General features: G+C 38.9%; 1 protein-coding gene and 1 long non-coding RNA gene across 7 annotated transcripts; one reads left to right on the top strand and one right to left on the bottom strand.

Moving 5' to 3' along the window:
* The first annotated feature begins 6,285 nt into the window (after positions 1-6,285).
* Positions 6,286-10,015, top strand: LOC148714890 (peroxidase 3-like). The gene is made up of 4 exons (XM_088716810.2): positions 6,286-6,501; positions 6,705-6,896; positions 6,998-7,163; positions 9,420-10,015. The coding sequence occupies exons 1-4, from the start codon at positions 6,286-6,288 to the stop codon at positions 9,824-9,826; spliced, it is 981 nt and encodes a 326-aa protein (XP_088572936.1). The 3' UTR covers positions 9,827-10,015.
* LOC148714889 (uncharacterized) lies at positions 6,577-20,690 on the bottom strand. Of its 6 annotated transcripts, none has more exons than XR_016399539.1 (4): positions 20,457-20,690; positions 12,148-12,201; positions 6,942-10,938; positions 6,577-6,870 (listed from the first exon to the last, which is right to left on the bottom strand). It is a non-coding gene; the product is annotated as an uncharacterized LOC148714889 (long non-coding RNA). The 6 variants fall into 6 exon arrangements; XR_016399540.1 differs by having other exon boundaries at positions 6,942-8,106; positions 8,192-12,201; positions 20,469-20,690; XR_016399538.1 differs by having other exon boundaries at positions 20,469-20,690.
* Positions 20,691-23,502: the final 2,812 nt, after the last annotated feature.

The raw sequence follows: 23,502 nt of genomic DNA, 5'->3' as shown, positions 1-23,502 counted from the left end.
ATCAATGTATTATGATATAATGTAATATAATATTATATTTAGTATAATACAATAACAAATGTATAAAATATTATAATTATTAGTGTAAATAAATTTTTCACCCTTCTGCAGATTTTTAGAATTATAAAGGAATATTTTGTGTAATTGTTATATTTTATTACGGATATTTTGATTAAAAAAAGCTTTCTGACGGGGCCTAAAAGTGTTTTTTCGGAAAGCTCCAAAATGGAGCTTCTCCCAAAAAACTATTTTTAACTTTCTGAAAAAGCTAAAACAACTTTCTAAAATTTATATCAAATACTTCTATTTTATATAAAAGTACTTTTGGAGGGTCAGAAAGTACTTTTTGGCCCTCCAAAGATTTCCTCAAATGGGGCTGAATCGTTTGGAAACAAAGTCGGCAGGCATATTTTCTCTATAGCCTCCTTGTATTAATTTTAAAACACCACGGGGTCGACTGCCAATTTGCTTCCTCCTTTTGGAGTCGCTGTGTGCCTTAAAAGTTAAATGCTTCCTCGGGCTTTGTTGGGGAAAAAAAAATTGAACACTCGGGACATTCTTGGAAAGGAGCTTGGCAAGAATCTTGGTGGACGCATCTTTCGTCACCATTCATCGAAAACAGCCGATCACTTATTATTCAATTGTAGTTTCTTCTAATTTCTGGAGAAAGAAATCTGCTAAGAACCGCCAAATCGGTATCAAGATTTATGCCGGTCGGCGGTCGGTACGATTCGATACCGAATCGAAATCAATATAGCTGGAAACCGACTAGTTTGCATTGAATAGGCATCAAATTGACCTGCAAGGACCGGAACCGAATTGAAATGGCGAACTGATCCGGTTTCACACCGGATTAACCCGATACCGCCCGAAACGAATGGTTCGGTGGACCTTACCGCATACTGCTTGGAGTACTGCCCTCTCATTCGAGCTCTGATGATGACTGGCCCAATCTCTACATTAACAAGCTATTGATTGAGCAAGGGAGAATTTGGCATAAGATTAAAAGGCACTCTACAATTCTTTCGGATGCTTGAATCCAATGGCACCATTTGGCCCTCCGTGGTACACCGTTCTTGTCACTGGTGTTGCCACTGTTCTGAAACTCTTCCTCGTGTGCCTCTCTGACCTGATGGTGAATTTTGTTATCTTTCAGAAGCAACGTTAACCGTCGTTGGTCCCACTACAGAATCTATTTGCGTTTCAAGAAGAGGGCAGATGGACTCTGAACATGCTTGCACCTATTGCATCGCACTAGCTAAAAAAGTCCGAAATTTTGCTTCATGGAGTCTATTTATCGTGCTAATTTGGTACGAAAATATGACCACTATGACACCGCTATAGGCTCCCTTTGGAGAGCTGTTGGGAGTAGAGCTTTTAAAAGTAGAGCTTTTTATAAAAAGTTATTTGCTGTTTGGTAACTGTATTTTTAAAGTGTTGTGCCACATTAACATTTATTTGGTAAACAAACTGAGAAAGTACTTTTGGTATGACAAAATGACCATAAAGAACATTGCATAGTATTATCCAACAAAGCATAATAAAATATAATACGTATTAATATATAAATATATGATATAATATAATATTACTGCAATGTAATATCATATTATAATAATATAGTAATATAATATTGTATAGTATAGCATAATAATTTAATATAATATTAAATTATTTAACATAACATATCAATATATTATTATATAATGTAATATAATATTATATTTATAGTATAATATAATAATAAAGATATAAAATATTATAATTATTAGTGTAAAGTAATTTTTCATAATATAACAAATTTTCTAGCTATGTGATAAAATTAGTTAAATAATTATTAAAGAAACATTTTGTCTAATTGTTATATTTTATCACGGATATTTTAGTTAAAAAACAGCTTTCCGATCAGGCCTAAAACTGCTTTTGAAAAGCTTCAAAATGGAATTTCTCCTAAAAAGTTGTTTTTAGCTTTCTGAAAAAGCTAAAATAGCTTCCAAAATTTTTTACCAAACATCCCTATTTCATCTAAAAGTATTTTTGCAGGGCCAGAAAGTGCTTTTTGGCCCTCCAAAAGCTCCCCCAAATGAGGCCTTAGTAACCGGCATGTTATGGCTATTTATAAGAGCTGCCAATTTCGGCACCTTCATAGCTTGAATGCTGCCCATTATCGCCCAGCATCAGCTCCAACATTAGGAGGACTTGATATATAAGTTGGAACCCAATTCAACCTTGAAGCTTGAATCAATTAAGTTTTTTTAGCCTAATCATCTACATCAAACCTTCTATCTTTTTACTATCTATTTCGCATGGAACTAAACTTTACAAATAATCTTCAAGATTCTCAGTGGCCAAGAAGATAAGAGGGTGGAAAATAATACAAGACAAATCTAATCGACAAGCTTTGCTGCCCAAGGCCTCAAATGCAGTCCAGGAAGAAACATGATATGCAAAGGTTTCGTTGCTTCCCTTCTTATCTCCCTATTAAGGCAAGAAACATTCAATAAGATAGCAACTCTCTCTATATAAAAAGAGGGGGCAAAAAAAAATAAAAAACTAGTGCAACCCTGCATATCCTTTTGCAGGTTTTTGTGCTACAATTTACATGAGCTTAAAATCAGCTGACATTTAACAGCACTTCTGACAAGAATGTTTTGCATGCTTTCCAAATCTGATCTGTTAGCTTCTTAGCTAAACTTTCAAAATTTTACATTCGGAAAGAAGATTATCAAGACTAATGCTAAGTTCATGTGCATGCAATGAGGTAGAATATTACTGCAACTCACAGTGCTTAATACAATACTTTAAGGATTTGGTTTAAGTGCTGCAGGAAAACATTTTGTGATTTTCAGAACCATCTATACTTCCAACACTTCTACAGGTAGATTAGCCTTGCCTGCCGTTCTTGGCGAAATATAACATCCAAAGATCAAGCTCCTTTTAAATTTCAAATCAAGAATCACAATGCACATTTTCCTGCATTGCATTGTGATCTACAATACATAACCTTGGAAATATTCTACTCAGTGACAAACATGAATTTAGTCAAGGTATATGCTATATGCTGCACCTTTCTTGACAAAGAAGAGAAAGTAAGAAAATAAGGATGATGAGCATGAACATTTTTTTCTCTTTTTTTTTGAGCAAAATGGTGGAAACCCACCACAACATTTAATGAACATGGACTAATAATTGCTCATCTAATGACAAAGTCCAAACACTAATATAAATGAAAGAAGGCTATTGTCCCAATTAATAGACCTTATCCATGTCTCCTCACTTCATCTGCTGCTTTGTTACCTAAAGTCTCAGCAACTGGAAAGATCTATCTTAGGCAACACCAAATAATAGCATAAGCCTAATGCCCCACCCTATGCTCAGCCATGTGGTCAATGGCTTTTTTTTTTTTTTTTTGCTGCCCACAGCTGTTGATAAGGTGTTCGATCCAATGCCTCGACCCATGTTCTGGTCCAGATACTTCTCCAATAATAGCTTCTATTATATTCTAAGGGACCCTTCTTGATCCCTTCTCCACCTCCATAATAAGATGAAAGAAACACACTAAAAAAGTGTTTATAATAAATTATAACAGGTGTCGCAAGTCAAGGTAACTAGACCACAATCTAAGGAAATTGATGGTGGTGTTGTTTCATGTGCATGGGAGGTGCCATGTTTCTGCTGCATTGGATGGAGGGTAATGCTAGGGATTGTCGTGAGACAACATGGCTATAGTTTTGCCTCGATTCTATCCCAATTATGTGGGATCATAACATGGCTTGAGCTGATGAAGTATACTTCAGTTACAAGGGAGGCATCTGGATGCATATTTAATTGATAAGAATACGTAGTGAATCATAAAATGGTAGTGCTACGTAGCTTATAGTCAGAATCATACTGGGGTGAGTTATTATAATCCTTGTTTTGTTGAAGTCTAAGTGATCTGTTCCCATGCAGAAAAGTTATTTAGCATGTTAAAGAGACAAAAAGCTGAATTAGTAACATCTATATGACAATTATATATTTGGGACTTTAAGAAGTTTTGGCAGCCCAGCCTTTGACTGGGACCGACAAGTGCAGGCTTGACTGATAAGCGTTTAATAGTGTACAAATATAGAGTGCTGGTATGCAGGTGGAGGGATTGGACTACTAAGGGGGGTGACATTGTTGCAATTCAGGGCCTCGCCCCAAAAAATTAGGTAAAATATATTTTTTTGTATTGCTTAGTTTGGTATAAGTATCTAAAATTTTCTCGGGGAATAACCGATGTAGGACTGAACACACGCCCATATAGGTCCTCACATACTCTTCTCTTTCAAGTTCTGATGTTCTCGTCGAGATAAGGATTCAAATTTATTCAAATTTAATCACAAGCACTACAATCGATCTATGGTCAGTCTCCATGAACTGGTGCTGCAGTATCCCCTAGTTTACATAGGTTATGAGTCGAGTTCGCTCTGATACCATTTTTGAGTTACTTAGTCTTGTATAAATACTCAAGATCTCCTTGGCGAATAATCGATATAGGACTAAACACATGCCCGTACGAGTTCCAACAGACATTACCTCATATATCTCTCTTATTGGAAAATATATTAAAAGATTTGCCTGCGTGATTGTTTCTAGGCTTTTCTTCTCTATTGTATTCGCTGGAAGTAGCAAATCGCACAAATAAGCAGTTGGGTTCTTTGAGTAACATTACAAATGACATGCTGTCAATAAATTAAAGAAACCTTAACATCAAGTCATCAACCAGAGTTTGGCAGAATGACTGATATCCATGCAGAGGAACATCCAATAGTGAATTAAGGGAGCCAGATCTAAGAGGTTCGCATGGTGAATAAACTCCAAATAGTGAAAAGACTAATATCCATGCATCTTAATTTCTAGCTGCCTATTAGTGAAAACAGCTGCACTAAATCCCATCACTGAGATCAGTTTCCTCAGGAAATCTTTTGAGAAATATGTCCCCAAGCATGTGTAGATACAGAGATATATACATGCATGCATACATACATTTAAGCATGCATGCATGCATACATCATACATATATATATATATATATATATATATATATATATATATATATATATATATATATATATATATATATATATGTATTATGAAACTACAAATATATAATAGCGGTGCTAAAAAATGCTGTAGAAATTATAGATTGCAATCGTTTAAAACAGAAAAGTAGTATTATTTAAATGCAAAATGGTCATAGATCTTTTGCTGGAAAGAATGATGCTGTTGTTTCATTATAATTCATAGCGAATGCTATATTAACGCAGAACAAAGAATATGAGTAAGGAGCATATCTTTTTTGAAATCCTTTTGAGCTAAATAGTGCTTCAATTTGTTTTTCAGATGGCCCAAAACAATTTCGGGCAACAGACTTTGCAATGCATTATATGCCATTGTTTTGGAACAAAAACCTTTGAAGTAACTTCTGCATCTCATAATCATCTTTGCCTGGCATTTTACTTCATGCCCACTGGCAACTAGTGAGTCTTAAAAGCCCTCACAGAAGTAGCACACAAAGGACTCATGTCAAGCTCAGGATTAATAGTTTGTGAAAACTAACTAGATGATAAAATAATAGCCTAAACTTGTTTTTTGCACCCAATATGTCTATTACTGTACCTTCTTCCTTTCCCTCAATACACAGTAGCCAATTTGCATTCTTGAAGCTTTAGTCACGCCTCTCTCTTACTGCTACAAACTGATGGTCATTATCTCGTTACAAAGTTTTCCTACATAGATTAAACTGTCTCTACTATTAAACGCAACAATTTAAAAGAAAAAAATCTCTTCTTTTGTGATAATGATTGAAATCCCTAGTGATGTTTTTTTTTATTTTCGGTGTTCCCTTGAGATATAGAGAGATCTAAAATGTGGAAACTATGTATTGAAGTGTTAAACAATTGTTCATTATATTTAGTTGGTAATGTCAGCTGTTTCAATTGATAAATTTCCTGCAGAGTTGTCACCAATGGGGCAATGACCTAGGTCGGCGTGCTGCTCGTATTACTCTAAAATTTATTATATCAATGAGTTGGGTTGGGACCAGAAACCTCGATGTTGTCTCAAAAATTGTTTGGCTACATTTAATAGTTAAGTTGACCATGATCATGATCCATGCAAATGCTTGCACGTCCCCATTAGACTGTAGTGAAAGTATCCAATTCCTCTGTAAGAAGGGAGCACTTGTAGCTTAGGATGTCACACAAGAGAAGCCTCCTTTCTCTGCCAAACCCAGTTCACATCTGAATCAGGCTACCAGAGATGAAGTCCAGCTTCCTTCTTCTCCTGTTGTTCTCAGTGGTGGCTCTTGGTGGTTCTTTTAGGGGCCAAGCTGCAGGCCTAGAACATCACTTCTACAAGAAGAGCTGCCCACAAGCAGAGGAAATTGTCCAAGACATCATATGGAAACATGTTGCTGATAACTCCGAGTTGCCTGCGAAGCTCCTCAGGATGTTCTTTCATGACTGCTTTGTTAGGGTAGGAATCAAGACTTGTGCAATTCTAAATGTCTTGCGAGATAAATTTCTCTGCCATGACCCTTCCATCATAATCTTTAGCGTCACCAAATTCAATGCATTGCAATATGAAGATTTATTGATGCAGTCTTAAACTTATGCAATCCCTTGCATGCATGTAAATAAGGCTATTGTACTGACTAGATCCTGGTTCTTGCTGCATAGGGCTGTGATGCTTCAGTGCTTATCAACTCAACGGCAAACAATACCGCTGAGAAGGATGCCGTTCCAAACTTATCACTAGCAGGCTTTGATGTCATTGAAGAGGTGAAGACAGCATTAGAGAGAGCTTGCCCTGAGACCGTCTCCTGCGCCGATATAATTGCATTGGCTGCTAGGGACTCAGTCTCCTTCCAAGTAAGTAGCGAACTATTTTTGCGCAAAAAGAAAGGAGCAACGTACCTCTAGTCATAAATCTTCGGTGATTGGTATATGAACCAAGATATATCCATTGGCAGCTTAAGGAGTCTTTATGGGAAGTTCAGACCGGCAGGAGGGACGGCACCATTTCCCTGGCATCAGAGGCCCGTGCCAACATCCCTTCGCCCTTCTCCAACTTCACAACTCTCGCCGGTCGTTTCGCAAACAAGACTCTTGATGTCGAAGATCTCGTCGTCTTGTCAGGTAACGTTATTGAAGCATTTACCTGAAGAATTGGCAGCCATTTGAATTATTCCATCATATTAAGCATGTTCTGGTAATTTGCTATGATCTGCTCACCTTTTTCAGTAAAAAGACTTGGCTACCTGGTAATGAACCTGAGACTCATGTTTTAGCATTCTTTTGTCTCCAGTGAATTAATGTTTTAGAATAACGTCACTAAAATGTCATAACTCATAACAGCTCTCATAATGGTTTTGGAGGGACCGGTTATGTTGAGATATATGTTGTTGTTGTTCTTTCTCTTTTGATAAAATTCCAATATCTCTTCTTACTGGTTCCTCTTTAGATCATGGCCACAGAAATGCTCTTATAAATCATTTCCGTTACAAGGGTTAATGGCAGTTGTTATAGTGCTCATAATTATCTAGTCAAAGGTTGGACTGAGTAAGTGCAAACTGTTAGTTTTATAATTCTAATGGATGAGAGAAACTCCTAGAGGTAATTATGTGATGAGGACATTACTGAAACTTTCGTAAATTTTTCAAGATGCTCCTATACGTTTGAGGGGGGCCTTGTGGCCTCTCTCGTGTTCCTCAGAATTCTCCTATGAAATCAAAGAACTTTTTAGTAATTTTTCAAAAATATCCAGTCAAAAGGCTGGACTGAGTAACTACTAATTGTTATTTCTATCACAATGATCAATGACAAAAAATCAGAGAGGCTGTTATAAGATAATGACATTGCTAGCTACATTTTTTTCAGATTTCTCTGTGAAATCTAAGAACTTCTTAGTAATTTTCCTGTAAGATTCATCGTGCCAACAAAACTGGGGAATAATTGGGAGACAACATCTCAGCAAAGTCAAAGAAGCTACTCTATCATCCTACTTAAATTTGGAATATGTTCTACCTGGATACCAAATTTTCGCTTAAAAAAGCCTCCAGCAGCAGGCACTAGGTGCGTCCTGAAAGTGATTAATAGGGAGCCTTTCAACATTACAACATTAACATGCATCTAATAATTGTATTATGGGGAAAAAAGGCATTTACCTATTACTGAGATGGTGCATTTGATTCTTTCTTCTCCTTTCTTTAGGCTTCAGTATTGTGGAAAGAGAAGTGACTTGCGATGGAAAGAACCAAAATATTGAAATAAAACAACATTTGGCGAAGGTGAGTTTGAATACCGAAAAGAAAAGAATCCTACCTAATTTCATCATCGAACAAAGCCAAAAACGATTGATCGAGCGCAACTAACATTTCTAGGGAAAAAGTTAGGTCCTCAAGTCAGCTCAAATTGTTAGCGGGGAAGATCCAAGATAGGGTTGATAAATGATTGAATAGAGATAAGGCTAGAACCATAGTTAAAAATAGTGGCCGTTATAATTTCCTTATCACCGGCATAACAAGTTTGAGATGGAGTCTGTCCTTATGGTGGTCTCATCTCTCAAAGCACAAAATTTGCCCCTTGACATAAAAGAGTGAACCTTAGGTACTGGATATGTCAAGGACACATGGAATTATCTAAAATATTAGCATTTCTCATCTAGCTGAGGTTTCATATGTAATTTGTTTTCTTTTTCTCATATGTGAGAATGTAGTATCTCACTATTGCTCGTAACGATTATAATGGCTCATACTTTGTAGAAACTTTCTAATAAGTATGTCATGGTAGGTTCAGAGTGGAACAACTATTAAAGCTAAAAATGACATCTCTCTGTTTATTTTTCAGACAAAATGGATTACATCACATACAACTAATCTTAAGAAAAAATAGCTCTCAACAAATATTGTTGGAGTGACCGAGGACCACTTGGTCCAATGAAACTTGAACGCCCTAATGATGTTTTCCACTAGATTAGAGATCGTTTGAAAGAACTTTTTAATCCTTAACAACCAAGTTCTCCACCATGTTAAATTTGCTAAAATGTTCCACCCAACCTGAAATGGTTCTTAATTCTTTTCTTCTTCCATAGGCTAGCTTGATAATAAGGAACACTGCATAGCATCTGCCTTTAATCACAAAACAATAAACTTCCACAATCATGCTTTACACATACATAATTATGTTACACAAAGACTTGCCTATCGATAAGCTCATCAGCCCAATATCTCGATACATGCCAGTCAAAGGCTTGTGGTTTTATTCTTGTGCATTGTGAGGTAACTCCAAAATGATCCCACATAAGATCAATAATTTGTTTCTTGTTTATGGCAACGCACCAAAAAATTTAGTAGGTCAGATGATAGAAAATTTTCGATTTCTGTAATTGGGCAGGTGCGCACACCATTGGAATAGGACATTGCAATTTTTTCAGCAATCGATTGTACAACTTCACAGGGAAGGGTGATGCCGATCCATCTCTCAATGCAACTTATGCAGCATTCTTGAAGACCCAGTGCAAGACTTTATCTGATAACACCACTACAGTACCTATGGACCCTGGAAGTGGCCTTAATTTCGACACCCATTACTACGAGAACTTGAAGTTACATCAAGGATTGTTCAAATCTGATGCTGCACTCCTAACTGACCAACATTCAGCCAACATTGTAGACAAGATGCTCAACGCCAAAAACTTTTTCAATGCATTCAAAAATTCAATAAAAAGGATGGGAGCAATTGAAGTACTAACCGGGACAAATGGAGAGATTAGAAAGAAATGTAGTGTTGTGAACTCATAGTGAGGTCTTGAGACGAAAGCATGCACGTGAAGAATAACTATTTAATTTTATGCTTTAACCTCATGAATTGCAGTGAAGAGTTTCAATAAAAATTCTTGTAAGAAAATCGGTTGTACTGTGCGATTGATTCCAAATATGTTGTACTGGAAAAAGGTAATCATTTAATAAGAGACGAGTTCCTTTTTTCCATTTCATGTGTGGACATGCTCATGTACATAAGAGAAATACAGGAGAATCTGAAGTTTCTTTTTTTTATTTTAGCCGAAGTTCTTTCCTATTAATTCATTTCATGAAGAAATGAAATGAGGAGCACTACATCCTGAGATATCGAGAAAGCCACTTTGTTCCTATTGTACAAATCTCTCTAGCTTTTAAGTGCAATAGAAGTCCACCATAACAAAACAGAAACTTGACTTCCCGAATAATATCTATTGACACAATAATTACTTTGAAAATCAATGTATTCGTTTCTTTCCATAGACAGAATAAAATCAGACCATCCATGAGCTCCCAATTTAGCATTGAAGCAAGTACAAATAGTCTTGGTAAAGTATATGAAAAAAATATATGTATCGTCTTTACAATAGCACTGCATAAGGCACAAGGAAAAGGCCAATTCCTCTTCATGAGATTTGTCAACTAATATGGAATAATGCCCACTACTTGATATTGAATACTGGCTCATTATGAAAGATTGTAAACCTATCTCGTCTTAGCAACAAATGTTATCACATAAGCAATGAAGGTGTCAAATACAATGCATGAACACCAAAGATATATATATTTATCATGTACCATATACTCAACATATTCATGTTTAAATATGGGTTAAACCCCATGAATAAAGTAAAAAAAAATTGCTTTGTTTTTTTCATGGTATTAGAGCCCTTAGCTAGATCTCCCTTTTCTTGTTGTGGCGAACCTACCAGCATTCAAGTATTTCTAAATCCTTCCATAGAGATCCTATTGAGGCCCCTGCTTTTTCTTCTGAAGGTGGATCTCGAGCTCTCCTCGATCCCTCAACCTTCTCCTATGCTCCAAATGTCATGCCCCTAACCCTAGAATCATAATTTGAGTGCAAGACAACCACCACATACTCACAGAGGTTGACCCTATAAACATGCAAGACATTCTATGTATTAATGAATTCAACTTAATCTGGTGACAACATAATTAATATACAGGCAATGGTGATAATCAGAACAACAAAACTATCAAAACAAACTATTACATATATCCTACACACCAGCAAAAGTTATAAATAGGGTTCTTCATCCAAATTTACAACTCAAAACTTCTATTATTTAAGTCATATATATATATAATCTTCAAGCAACAAATTTTTGCAAACAATCTGATTAAAACTAGATTTATTTTAATTATGCAGCCTTACCTCTAGATGCTCTCCTCAAAAGCTGATATCAACCTAGTCATTGGCCCTTGGATTTTAATACACACACACACACATATATGTGTGTGTGTGTGTAAGTGAAGATAATGAGCTTCACAACTCAGTAAGTAACAAGTCCATTTTATAGAATTGAATCAAGCCATATTAAGTAGTTTAGCTCAATTAAATCATATAAGATATTATACATACATTCAAGTAAATTCATATCATTTACTTTCAATAGTATCCACATATTGAAACAATGCATTTTGTCCTTTCAATAATGTCCTCATAATGAATTGATACATTTTATCAAAGTAAAGTAGAATATCCAAATCTTATAATCAATTATATTTATATTTATATATTTGAACTTGGGTAACAAGTTCCAATCCATTTTAGCTCTATAGCTCTGATTATAACGGCATTTATACCCCTGCAACTCAAGCATGCCCACGATTACCCCCGTGGCAGGGTCGCCATATTTATACCCTTATGACAGGGTATCACCACGATTACCTCCATGGCAAAGTCGCCACATTTATAATCCTGATGCAGGGTATCACCATGATTACTCCTGTGGCAGGATCTTCACATAATTAAGTCCAGACCCATATGTAATCAAGTTGAGAGTTAGGTGATACACATATATATACATATATAAATCCAACCTTCTTTTATTTTACAATACCACTTTGAATTGTACAATTGAACATACAACAATTATACTCTTACATGCTTGATCTAACTATGATAGGTGACACCATGCAATTTAATTAATAGAAAAAAAATCATGAGTTAATTTTTCATATTTATAGAGATTTTATATGCAATTAAATTTGGAATTATCATAATAATTTGCACAAGATTGAATACAAGATATTTTACAATTAGTTCTAAATAAACACTATAAAGTGAAGATGTTACGTACCTTGCAGATGTCAACAACTAGGTAATTTAATCACCTCACAAGATATTTGGAAACCTTATAATCCCAATGGTGGGGACACAGACCACCGTTTCCAGCAAGTGTATAGGCGTCGCCGGCGTGCATAGCACTTTGGCTGCCATAGTTTTATTTCTTATGTATTTTGGTTTATTTATTATGTATTTTCGTCCTTGTTAGTTGTTGACTTGTTATGACTGTATTTAGCTATGTTGTGGGGATCATGGGTAGTTATATGATGTTTTGTGGGAATCATGGGCAGTTACAAAGAGGGCTATATATGAGACCCTCATGTCTATTGTTGTGGTTAGAATATTTGGATTAAAGAATGGACTTTGTTCTGGCATCTGGTGGACTCCAGACTCCTCCCTCCTCCTTCCCCTTCTGAATTTCTTTTTTTTAATCAGCTGTCCCCCATCAGTTTGGTATCAGAGCACTGTTGGGCTTTGCCTCTGTGCCAACGCCCCGATCCTCAGTCTACTTCCCTTCCCTTTCTTTCACTGCCATTTTTCTGGGCCGCAGTGGGACAGTCTGCAAAAAAAAAAAAAAAAAATCTTTTGTTGTCTCCTCTGTCCCGAAACTCCCACAGAAATCTACCAAGTGTATGGCAGAGCACCGCCGGATCCCAGGATTCCGGTGGGCACACAAAATCTACGCGGTAACCCGACCCCGGACGCCGGAGCGAGCTGACGGACCACGGGTGACTCCCTCTGTCAAAAAGAAGAGGAGCATCGCTGCCCTTCTTTCAGATCTGTCCCTCGGACCCGCCGAAGCGTCTGCCGGCCACCGCGCACACGAAGAGAGACGGGAGACATTCCTGCGAGGAAACCCAGTGCCGGAGCAGGTGACCGGTCGCCGGCCACCACCACAGACCACTGAGACCTCCCCCCTCTGCACTGCTAGCGTGGACTTCGGCACGATCGGCCGCCGGGAACTGCCAGCAACCGTAGCCGCAGAGCCCGGTACCACCTCCCGAAACCGTCGGGAGGTTGAAGAAACACCAGCTAACGGGTAAGTCCCTCACCCGTTACCCAGTCTATTAACCCGGATCCGTTTCCAAAAAAAAAAAAAAAAAAAAAAAAAAGAGAGAAAAAAAAAAAAGAGAGGTCACATGACCCTCACGTGAGCCTCGCACGTGACTTCACACGTGACCACCCCAGACGCAGCACGTGACTTGCACGTGCTGTTCAAAAAAAAAAAAAAAAAAAAAAGAGAGAGAAAGATCGTACCTGTTGCTCGACGGAGAAGAACCCTAGATCTAGGGTTCCGCCACCGCTGCCGCCGTCGACGCTTCGCTGCCACGCCTCCACCGCCACTGTCGCCGCTCCCTGTTGCTGCCGCCGAGCCGCCTCTCCCTTCCGCCGCCAGGCCCTTCTCGCTCGCCGCCGCCGCTTTCCTCTGCGACCACATACACCGCTGCCCGGTCACACCACCGCCCCTCCCTCCATCTTCTCCGTTGCCTCCACTCTTTCCCCAACCCTCGAGTTCTCCCATTCCTTCCCCCTTCCAGCTCACCGAAACCCTTCTCCCTTCCATACCTCATCCCTCAGACCCTAATCTTTTTTTCTTCTCCCTCCCATCTCACCGAAACCTCCATCCCATCTCTTTCCCCGCGCCACCACCTCCACCTCCGTTGCCGACTCCATCGTCCGCCCTCGCCGCTTCCTTCGCTCCCCAAAACGGAGATCTCCCCTCTCTTCTTCCACCGGTGTCACCCTCAGCTCCTTGGTATCAGAAGCTCCTCACCCAACGACACACAGCGGGATCCGAAGCCATCCAGAAGCTTCGGGTCCCATCTAGTCTTTGCTTTTCGGGCGAGTGGGCCGGCCAGTGTTCGGCCTGTTGTCACGCGGGCCGAGCTGATCTTCTGGCCCAGTGCTTTGCGGGCTTCGCTTTCAGGCCCTGCACCTGGATCCAGACCCTGCCGTGAGTTGGACTTCTACAACGACGCTGCAGTCAGCCATCTTCCAGCAGCATTTCCTACAAATCGTCGGGTTCCGGTTCTGCATCCTACACTTTGACATCCAAACTCATCCACTGATTCAGATCTGCAAGAAGAGGTCGTATCTTTCCTTTAAATAATTATTTTTCAGCCTTTCCCTATAAACTAGCTATCTTTAGATTATTATTGTTTCACTTCATGTTGTCGGTTTGAGATAGGACCTTGCTTTTATAAAAGCCTAAGCCCCTTGAAAACACATATTGAGCCTTATAAATTATTTTCAAATCCTCGAAAGGCAACTAGGAAATTTTACTTGAATCTGGTGAAACCCAACTCAATTTGAAGAACCCCACTTTCATTAGATTAACCTGTAAAGATTTTGCATGATCCAGACCAAGGTTAGCAGTACCTAAGGTCCTGATATTTAGTTATCACCTGTGCTAATTCGAAGGTAACCAAGACTACGTCAAAAGTCGTCTTTTATTCAACATTGTTGATTTTATTTGAATGTTAATTATATCTCTAGGATTTTTGAATTCTAGAGTATGACAACTCGCAGCGGTACATCTTACTCACATGAGATGTCGACCAACCCAAACCAACAGGTGTTAGATGCCATAGCATCATTAGAAACCAGATTAGGAGCAAGAATCACTGACCTTGAAACTAGACTGAACACTCGCTTGACTATGGCTGAAAATTCAATCACCAACCTCCAAGTTACCCACAACGATGGAGAGTCTGAACTTGGTGAGTTTGAACCGCTCCGTGCCAGAGGCCTTGGGCAACAACACCAAAGGGACTATCTAAGATCGCGTGAGACACCAGATGAGCACGTAATGCGCAGTATTAAGATCGATGCACCAAGTTATGATGGTCGTCTCGACCCAAAAGTTTTCATTGACTGGCTCGCTGATATGGACCATTACTTTGAATGGTATAATCTATCAGAAGATCGCAGAGTTCGCTTTGCGAAAATGAAGCTCACTGGTCCCGCAAAGTTGCATTGGAACACAATAGAAAATATGCTTACTAGAGCTAGGCAACCCCCTGTGGTACAATGGGATGAAATGAAGGAGAAGTTAAAGGAAAAATATCTCCCAACATCCTATAAGAGTCGCCTGTTAGATCAGTGGCAACGACTGATTCAAGGAAACAAACCTGTGTCTGAGTACATCGCTCGCTTTGATGAGTTCTTCATGCGATGTGATGCACGCGAGAGTGTGGAATTGACCCTTTCTAGGTTTAGGTCCGGATTGCGAGATGATTTACAAAAAGAGCTTATTCTGCGTGAGGTCAATTCATTAGAACATGCTTATCAACTTGTCCAAGACATTGAGCGTTATACTAATAAGACAACCTTTAGGCGATTTGATCTTAAGGAGACCAATTATAAGAACACCCACGGTAGTCAAACTAATACTTGGAGTAAGCCTAATATTAGAAATCAAGCGACTGAGTCCCCAAAAATTAATGATCAAAAGAGTAAGGGAATTTTAAGTGAACCACCCAAAATTTCTCGAGATCAGTGTTACAGATGTTTTGGTTTTGGGCATAGAGCTAGTCAATGTCCTACTAAGAAAACATTGGTCATCGAAGAAGATAGAAATGATGAAGAGAATGAGTTGGTCCATGAACCAGAAATAGACCCTGAAGAGTCGGATGAAGGTGAGGACCCGGACTCACTTGAGGGTTCCACTCCTTTAGGTGTAGTCAGGTGTGTCCTTACACAACCAAAGCGAGAAGATGATGACTGGAGGCGTCGCTCCATATTTCACACCTATATCAAATGTGGCAAACATAGCTGTAAGGTTATCATTGACAGCGGGAGTTGTGTCAATGTTGTATCCACAAGAACTATCAAGAAGCTACAGTTAAAGACAGTGCCTCACCCTAATTCTTATAATGTGTCTTGGGTGGATAAAACCGCTATATCAGTCACTGAGCGTTGTCTAGTCCAAATCAACTTTTCTGAATATAATGATAAGGTCTGGTGTGATGTTATTCCCATGGACGTCGGACACATCATCCTTGGTAGGCCGTGGCTTTATGATTTGGATGTGACCATTTATGGCAAATCCAATTCCTGTTCTTTTGTTCACCAAGGAAAGAAAATTCGACTAAACCCTCTACCGCCTAGACCTTCTATTGCTGGAAAGAAGGATGTGAAGGTTGAAAAGCGCCTTCAAATCATTAGTCCTAAGGAATTTGAGAAAGCAGCAGCCCAAGGATCCATAGTCATTGTGTTAGTGTCCAAAGAAGTTGTTCCTGATTTTCAAGTAGATTTTCCGAAGGAAGTTCATCATGTTCTGGAAGAATTTAGGGATCTCTTTTCTGAGGACCTTCCTGATGAGCTTCCCCCTATGCGTGACATTCAGCACGCCATAGACTTGGTTCCAGGGGCGACTCTCCCGAACTTGCCTCATTATAGATTAAATCCGATTGAGCACGCTGAATTGAAACGGCAAGTTGATGAACTACTCCAAAAAGGGTTCATCCGAGAAAGTCTTAGCCCGTGTGCGGTGCCGGCGCTTCTAACGCCCAAAAAAGACGGCACTTGGAGAATGTGTGTGGATAGCCGGGCAATTAATAAGATAACGGTTAAATATCGGTTTCCAATACCACGATTGGATGACATGCTTGATATGATGGCAGGTGCCACTATCTTTTCCAAAATTGACCTTAAGAGTGGTTACCACCAAATCCGTATCCGCCCAGGTGATGAATGGAAAACAGCTTTCAAAACCAAGGATGGGTTATACGAATGGCTAGTCATGCCCTTTGGATTAACAAATGCACCTAGTACATTTATGCGAATTATGACCCAAGTGCTAAGACCTTTCATGGGTAAATTCCTTGTAGTCTACTTTGACGATATCTTAATTTATAGCAAAAACAAGGAACAACACCTTGAGCACCTACGTTTGGTTTGCAATTCACTAAGAAAAGAAAGCCTATATGCGAATCTTAAGAAGTGTTCATTTATGACTGATCGTGTAATCTTCTTAGGATTCGTTGTTTCTTCTGAGGGTGTTTCAGCAGACCCGCAGAAGGTCCAAGCTATTCTTGAATGGCCCGAACCCACTACATTATTTGAGGTGCGAAGCTTCCACGGCCTAGCCACCTTTTATAGAAGGTTCATCAAGAATTTTAGTACGATCACTGCACCGATTACGAATTGTATCCGGAAAGGTGAATTTCATTGGACCGTTGCGGCCTCAAGGGCATTCCAAGAGATCAAGACTAGAATGACTGAAGCTCCGGTAATGCGTCTTCCAGATTTTACCAAAATTTTTAAAGTCTCTTGTGACGCATCTGGTCTAGGTATAGGTGGAGTCTTAAGCCAAGACAGACATCCTATTGCATACTTCAGTGAGAAGCTAAATGATGCCAAACGAAAATATTCCACCTATGACAAAGAATTTTATGCAGTTGTACAAGCGCTGCGTCACTGGCGTCACTATCTATTACCTCAAGAGTTCGTATTATATTCTGATCATGAAGCTTTGAGGTACTTGAATTCTCAGAAACGATTGAGTTCACGACACGGAAAGTGGGCTGAATTTCTTCAAGAATACACCTTCGTGTTATGTCATAAAGCAGGAATTGACAACAAGGCAGCTGATGCCCTAAGCCGACGTGTCGCACTACTTTTGTCAGTAAGCATCAAGGTTACTGGATTTGATCGTATGATTGCCGATTATGCAACTTGTCCAGACTTCGCTGAGATCTATGCTAGTGTGTTAGAAAGTCACACCAGGGACAATAGTGATTACCTTGTGGTTGATGCATTTCTGTTCCGAGGAAACAAGCTATGTATCCCTCAAACATCCCTTAGAGATTTTCTTGTTTGGGAACTTCATGCGGGAGGAATAGCTGGCCATTTTGGTAGAAATAAGACCATTGATATGGTCGAACAAAGATTTTATTGGCCTAGCTTAAAACGGGATGTTGCAAAAATTGTTAGTCAGTGTCGTACCTGTCATCTATACAAACAGCGCAAACAAAACACTGGCTTATATACACCCCTTCCTGTCCCAGATCGTCCTTGGCAGGATATTAGTATGGATTTTGTGCTAGGATTGCCAAAGACTAGAAGTAAGCATGATTCCATTCTCGTGGTAGTGGATCGGTTCTCTAAGATGGCACATTTTCTACCCACTTCCAAGACTTCTGATGCCTCCAAAGTTGCGAGGATTATCTTTGATGAGGTCGTTAGGCTCCACGGGCTTCCAGCCTCGATAGTGACTGATAGAGATGTCAAATTTGTTAGTTATTTTTGGAAGACCCTATGGAACTTTATGGGTACTAAGCTTAAATATTCCACAGCCTATCACCCTCAGACAGACGGGCAAACTGAGGTGGTCAACCGCAGTCTAGGAACCCTTCAACGATGTTTAGTAGGTGACCACCCAGGTAATTGGGATCTTCTTCTATCCATAGCTGAATTCGCCTACAATAGCTCTGTAAACAGGACCACTGGCTTGAGCCCTTTTGAAATTGTCTTAGGTTATGTACCGCGAAAACCTGTTGATCTTATCCCAGTAGCCGCTAACAATAGAATCTCTGAGACCGCTGAATCCTTTGCGCAACACATGCAAAATTTACATAAAGAGATTAAGAAGAAAATTGAAATCAACAATGCGAGATATAAAACGGCCGTTGACTTACGTCGACGTTATCAAGAATTTCGAGCGGGTGATGATGTAATGATCAGAATCAGACCTGAACGGTTTCCACCAGGAGCCGTTAGGAAATTGCACGCCCGAAGTATGGGTCCATACAAAATTCTGAAACGGGTTGGATCTAATGCATATGTGGTGGATATTCCAAGTGATTTTGGGATTAATCCAGTTTTTAATGTAGAAGACTTAGTTGCCTACCGAGGTCCGACAACTATTCCTACTGACCCATTCAATGAGCCTGACACTGACCTCACATCCAACTTTGAGACCCTATTTCCTGCTCCTGCCTTGCCTCCTGTACCTATTTCTCCGCAGATCACAGACACAGTGGAACAGATTTTGGACGATCAGATTGTCAGTACACAGAATGGTGGATATCAGCGATATCTGGTCAGGTGGCATGGTCGACCTCCGTCAGATGATACTTGGATTAGCAGAGATGAGCTTCAGCGACTAGCTTCAGACCTGTTGGAGCATTACCAGACCTCCGTTTCGCCAGAGGCGAACTCCTCTCAGCTGAGGGGAGTTGGTGGGGACACAGACCACCGTTTCCAGCATGTGTATAGGCGTCGCCGGCGTGCATAGCACTTTGGCTGCCATAGTTTTATTTCTTATGTATTTTGGTTTATTTATTATGTATTTTCGTCCTTGTTAGTTGTTGACTTGTTATGACTGTATTTAGCTATGTTGTGGGGATCATGGGTAGTTATGATGTTTTGTGGGAATCATGGGCAGTTACAAAGAGGGCTATATATGAGACCCTCATGTCCATTGTTGTGGTTAGAATATTTGGATTAAAGAATGGACTTTGTTCTGGCATCTGGTGGACTCCAGACTCCTCCCTCCTCCTTCCCCTTCTGAATTTCTTTTTTTTAATCAGCTGTCCCCCATCACCCAAAACCATGCAAATTGAATCAGTGTCATGCTAATAATTTAAAATAATTTCTGAAAGTTTTCAACCATTTGAAAAATTCAATTTCTAACTAACGATCGCTGTAACAGGGAATATTACTGCTGTTCTGATAATTAGACCACTACCTTGGCCTGTTTTCCTCTACAATTCTAGCTCAACCGAACCAAGAACTACAGATCCTCTAAGAAGAACAATTAATTTCAAATTTTAAGAAGCGTGAGGTGATTATTCACAAATCATATTCCCTCCAAATCAAGTGAATCAACCGAAGATAACCCAGATCCAGCGAATTAACTACGAAAGATCGAATGGAAACCCTCAAAGAAGACCAAATAATTCCCAGATTCTGAAAAGTGAAGAACAAATTCATCAAGAAATCCCAATGACTTCAAGTCAACTGCACCAGCCAAAAATTAACCAAAATCCAACGAATCAACCACCAAAGGTTGAACAGAAATCCTTGTAGAAGGTAAACAATTGACGAATTCGTCAAGAATCCAACATTACTCTGTATCAACTGACGATAACTCAAAATCCAACAAATTAGCCAAGAAACATCAAGAAACCCTCAAGCGCTCCAATCCAAGCGACTCGAGCAACCGATGATGGCCCAAATCTAGCGAATCAAGGGCTAAAGATCGAATGCAGAGCTTAAATGAAGCATTAAAACTACTCAGCTACACAAGAAAACAATGAATTATATATATATATATATAAAAGAAAATGCAAATAAAATAACCAAGGAGAAGCCCACCCGGGAACCGACCCTATCTCGGACGAGTACCGGCGGCGGCGAGGGGAGCTGGGGCCGCGGTCGCGCAGTCAGGATCGAGAGAAACAGGGCGCTGCTCTGTTTATCCAAAGGAACAAGGGCTTGGGGGAGCCCACAAGAGAGGATTGTGTGCTTGTGGGGCGAGACGCTGGGACGCGGCGTCCGATCGGGACGAACACGGGATTCGTCCCCTGTTCCACTGTTCGGAAAACAAAACGGCGCCGCAATTTGTAGACGGGCCGATGTGGGTTTGGGCTTTGAGCCATAGATGGGCTCCTGGCTGCCCACGGCAGCAGCCACCATGCCGGCCACCATTCATGACCGACGATTCTTTTATATTTCAATAAAATAAAATAATAAATAAATAACTAAATAAAATAAATAAAAAAATAATGAATGAGTGGTAAATAATCAAATCTAAATAAATAAATAAATAAAAATATTAGTAATTATTTAACCAATTTTATCATCTAGTTAGAAAATTTGTTAGAGAGATAAATGGTCATTAGAGGGATGAAAAATTAATTTATACTAATAATTATAATATTTTATATATTTATTATTGTATTATACTATAAATATAATATTATATTACATTATATCATAATACATTGATATGTTATGTTAAATAATTTAATATTATATTAAATTATTATTCTATAATACATAATGTTATAGTACTATATTATAATAATATTATATTACATTACATTAATATTATATTATATCATATATTTATGTATTAATACGTATTATATTTTATTATGCTCTGTTGTATAATACTGGTAATGTCCTTTATGGTCATTTTGTCACACAAAAGTACTTTTTCAGTTTGTTTACCAAATACATGTTAAAGTGCCAAAACACTTTAGAAATATAGTTACCAAACAGCAAACAGCTTTTTATAAACGCTCTGCTTCAGACAGCTCTACTTCCAACAGCTCTACTTCCAAAAGCTCTACTACTAACAGCTCTTCTAAACAGGGCCTAAGTCTAATCTTGATATTAGCAGGATGTCATGAATCTCTTAGGGGTTATTGCACTTTATAGCACTCAACAAGAGATCTTCCTTGCCCCTTAGAAAGCTGAGAACATAAATCATGTGAGAAAGTTATAAAAGTTAACACTTTACGAGTAGGTCCCCAATGTGGTAGACTTTATTTGCAAACCCTATCCTCCAAGATTATTTTTTTTTTTGACACTGTACAGAATTTATAGTTGATGGTGGGATATATGGCCATCTCTGATATTGCTATTGGTGTATTCTCAAGGTGATGGGAAATATTCTTTTACGAACCCCAGGGCAAATGCACTATTTGTCACTTGCTTCTTCCTTATGCCACTGTTTTTTTCCCTCACCAACCAATTTGCCATTTTCTTCACCTACTCCTTCCTTCATGTAATGGCAAGAGAAAGGAACGTACATAGATGGCTCAATGTTTAATATAACAATTATTATAACTCACTTGTGAGGGTCTGGTCCACTGACCGGCCTGCATTTGATTTGAGCTTGTGGGGCCGCCTGAAGAGAATAGCCCAGCACTTCACGTGCGCTGCATGTGAAGCAGCGGGGGAGAAGGACTCTGACTGGGAGTCTCCCTCCTCCCCGATTTTGATAGCAGTTGCACCCAAATATTAGGTAATTTAAGGCGATCCGAACATCGAAAAGTTTAAATTTTTGCCTATATGAGACTCCCTATTCTTCCCCTTTGAGATCCATCAAGGAATAGGGCTAGAGTTCTCTTGATTTTAAGCTTCCTTCTCGAGGTTCTTCCTCAAATTTTCATCAGAAAGGGTCGTCGAAAAGCTTTGTCGGACGGAGGTATAAGTTCTTCATCTCTTTCCCTTTCTTTCTTAGAGTTTTGGGCCTTCGTTTTCTTGGATTTGGGCCAGCAATCGCTGGAGCTTCATCTGAAACAGAGCACCCCTGTTTCGGTCATGATTAGCCACCGTCAGCTGCTGGGTTCGGTCGAGGTTGTGGCCAACTGAGGCCGTCGTCGAGTGGGCAACTGGGTCACCACAGCTGCCACCTATTACCAGCGAGAGGGAAGGAAGAAGAGAGATGAAAAAAAGGATTCTTCCCTCTTCTCTCTTTGCTTTCTCTCTCTAAAAGATCTATGGAACCCAATATCGGGTCCTGATGATCTGATATACAAATCGAGTTGATCCCTAAAAAGAGGCTTTGAATTGCCCTGGTGCCCGGGCCGCTCATTGGATCGATCACCTCGGCCCTATTGAATGTCCCTAAAACCTTCATTGATGAACCATATCCATTAATCTTGGCTTTTAAATAGGTCTAGCAGAGTCATCTAGTAAAATCCGATAGTTTAAGACAAAAGAAGTAAGTAGATCTTGCGCTCCTTATTGTTTTTTAAATTATCATATTTTTTTACATAAGATTTGCTTGTAGAAATATCATATGTTTTTAAAAATTATGGATCAACAATTGTCTTACGAAAATTATGCTTTATTATAAAAAATAATTTTATGAATATTTTGATGAAAATAGCTTTGTTATGAAATATGAATCTAATCATGACATTTATTATTTTTTATCTATTTATATGTTTATTTTAAGAAAAATATATAAGTTTTCTAAAGGCTCTCAAATGGCCATATATGATTTCTAGAATTGAAAAAATTGATATTCGGAGCTAGCATCCATACGAACACATGCCCTACCAGTAAGTATAAAGTTGGCATATGAAATATGAATCTATATTGATTGCGAACATGGGCCATATCACGGGCATTAAATGATTGCAGCACGAATATCTGTGAGTAATATTTTGAACTATGATAATGGCTAAATGGTAAAAGAATGATTTATGTATTTATTTACAAAATGAACTTAGAACTATGTTTACAAAAATGATGGATGATTTAGACATACATAATTGAATTTATTACTTGTTTTAATATACTCTACTATAAAATGCTTTATTTAGGCAATAACTGCTATTTTTATTAAATAATGTATTGACATAGAAAAACTTATGCTTAATTCGGTAAAGTAACAAAAGGTTTA

Source organism: Phoenix dactylifera, chromosome 2, assembly GCF_051530095.1.
Source record: "Phoenix dactylifera cultivar Ajwa chromosome 2, Ajwa_hap1_PhDact_Kaust_v1.1, whole genome shotgun sequence".
NCBI lineage: Eukaryota > Viridiplantae > Streptophyta > Magnoliopsida > Arecales > Arecaceae > Phoenix > Phoenix dactylifera.
This window is presented reverse-complemented; position numbering and strand designations above follow the sequence as displayed.

Bases quoted from the DNA above. Each gene is read 5' to 3' on its own strand.
- LOC148714890 (XM_088716810.2), top strand. From the start codon at position 6,286: ATGAAGTCCAGCTTCCTTCTTCTCCTGTTGTTCTCAGTGGTGGCTCTT. The intron at 6,502-6,704 runs GTAGGAATCAAG...CTTGCTGCATAG, and splicing joins TTCATGACTGCTTTGTTAGG to GGCTGTGATGCTTCAGTGCT. The intron at 7,164-9,419 runs GTAACGTTATTG...GTAATTGGGCAG, and splicing joins AGATCTCGTCGTCTTGTCAG to GTGCGCACACCATTGGAATA.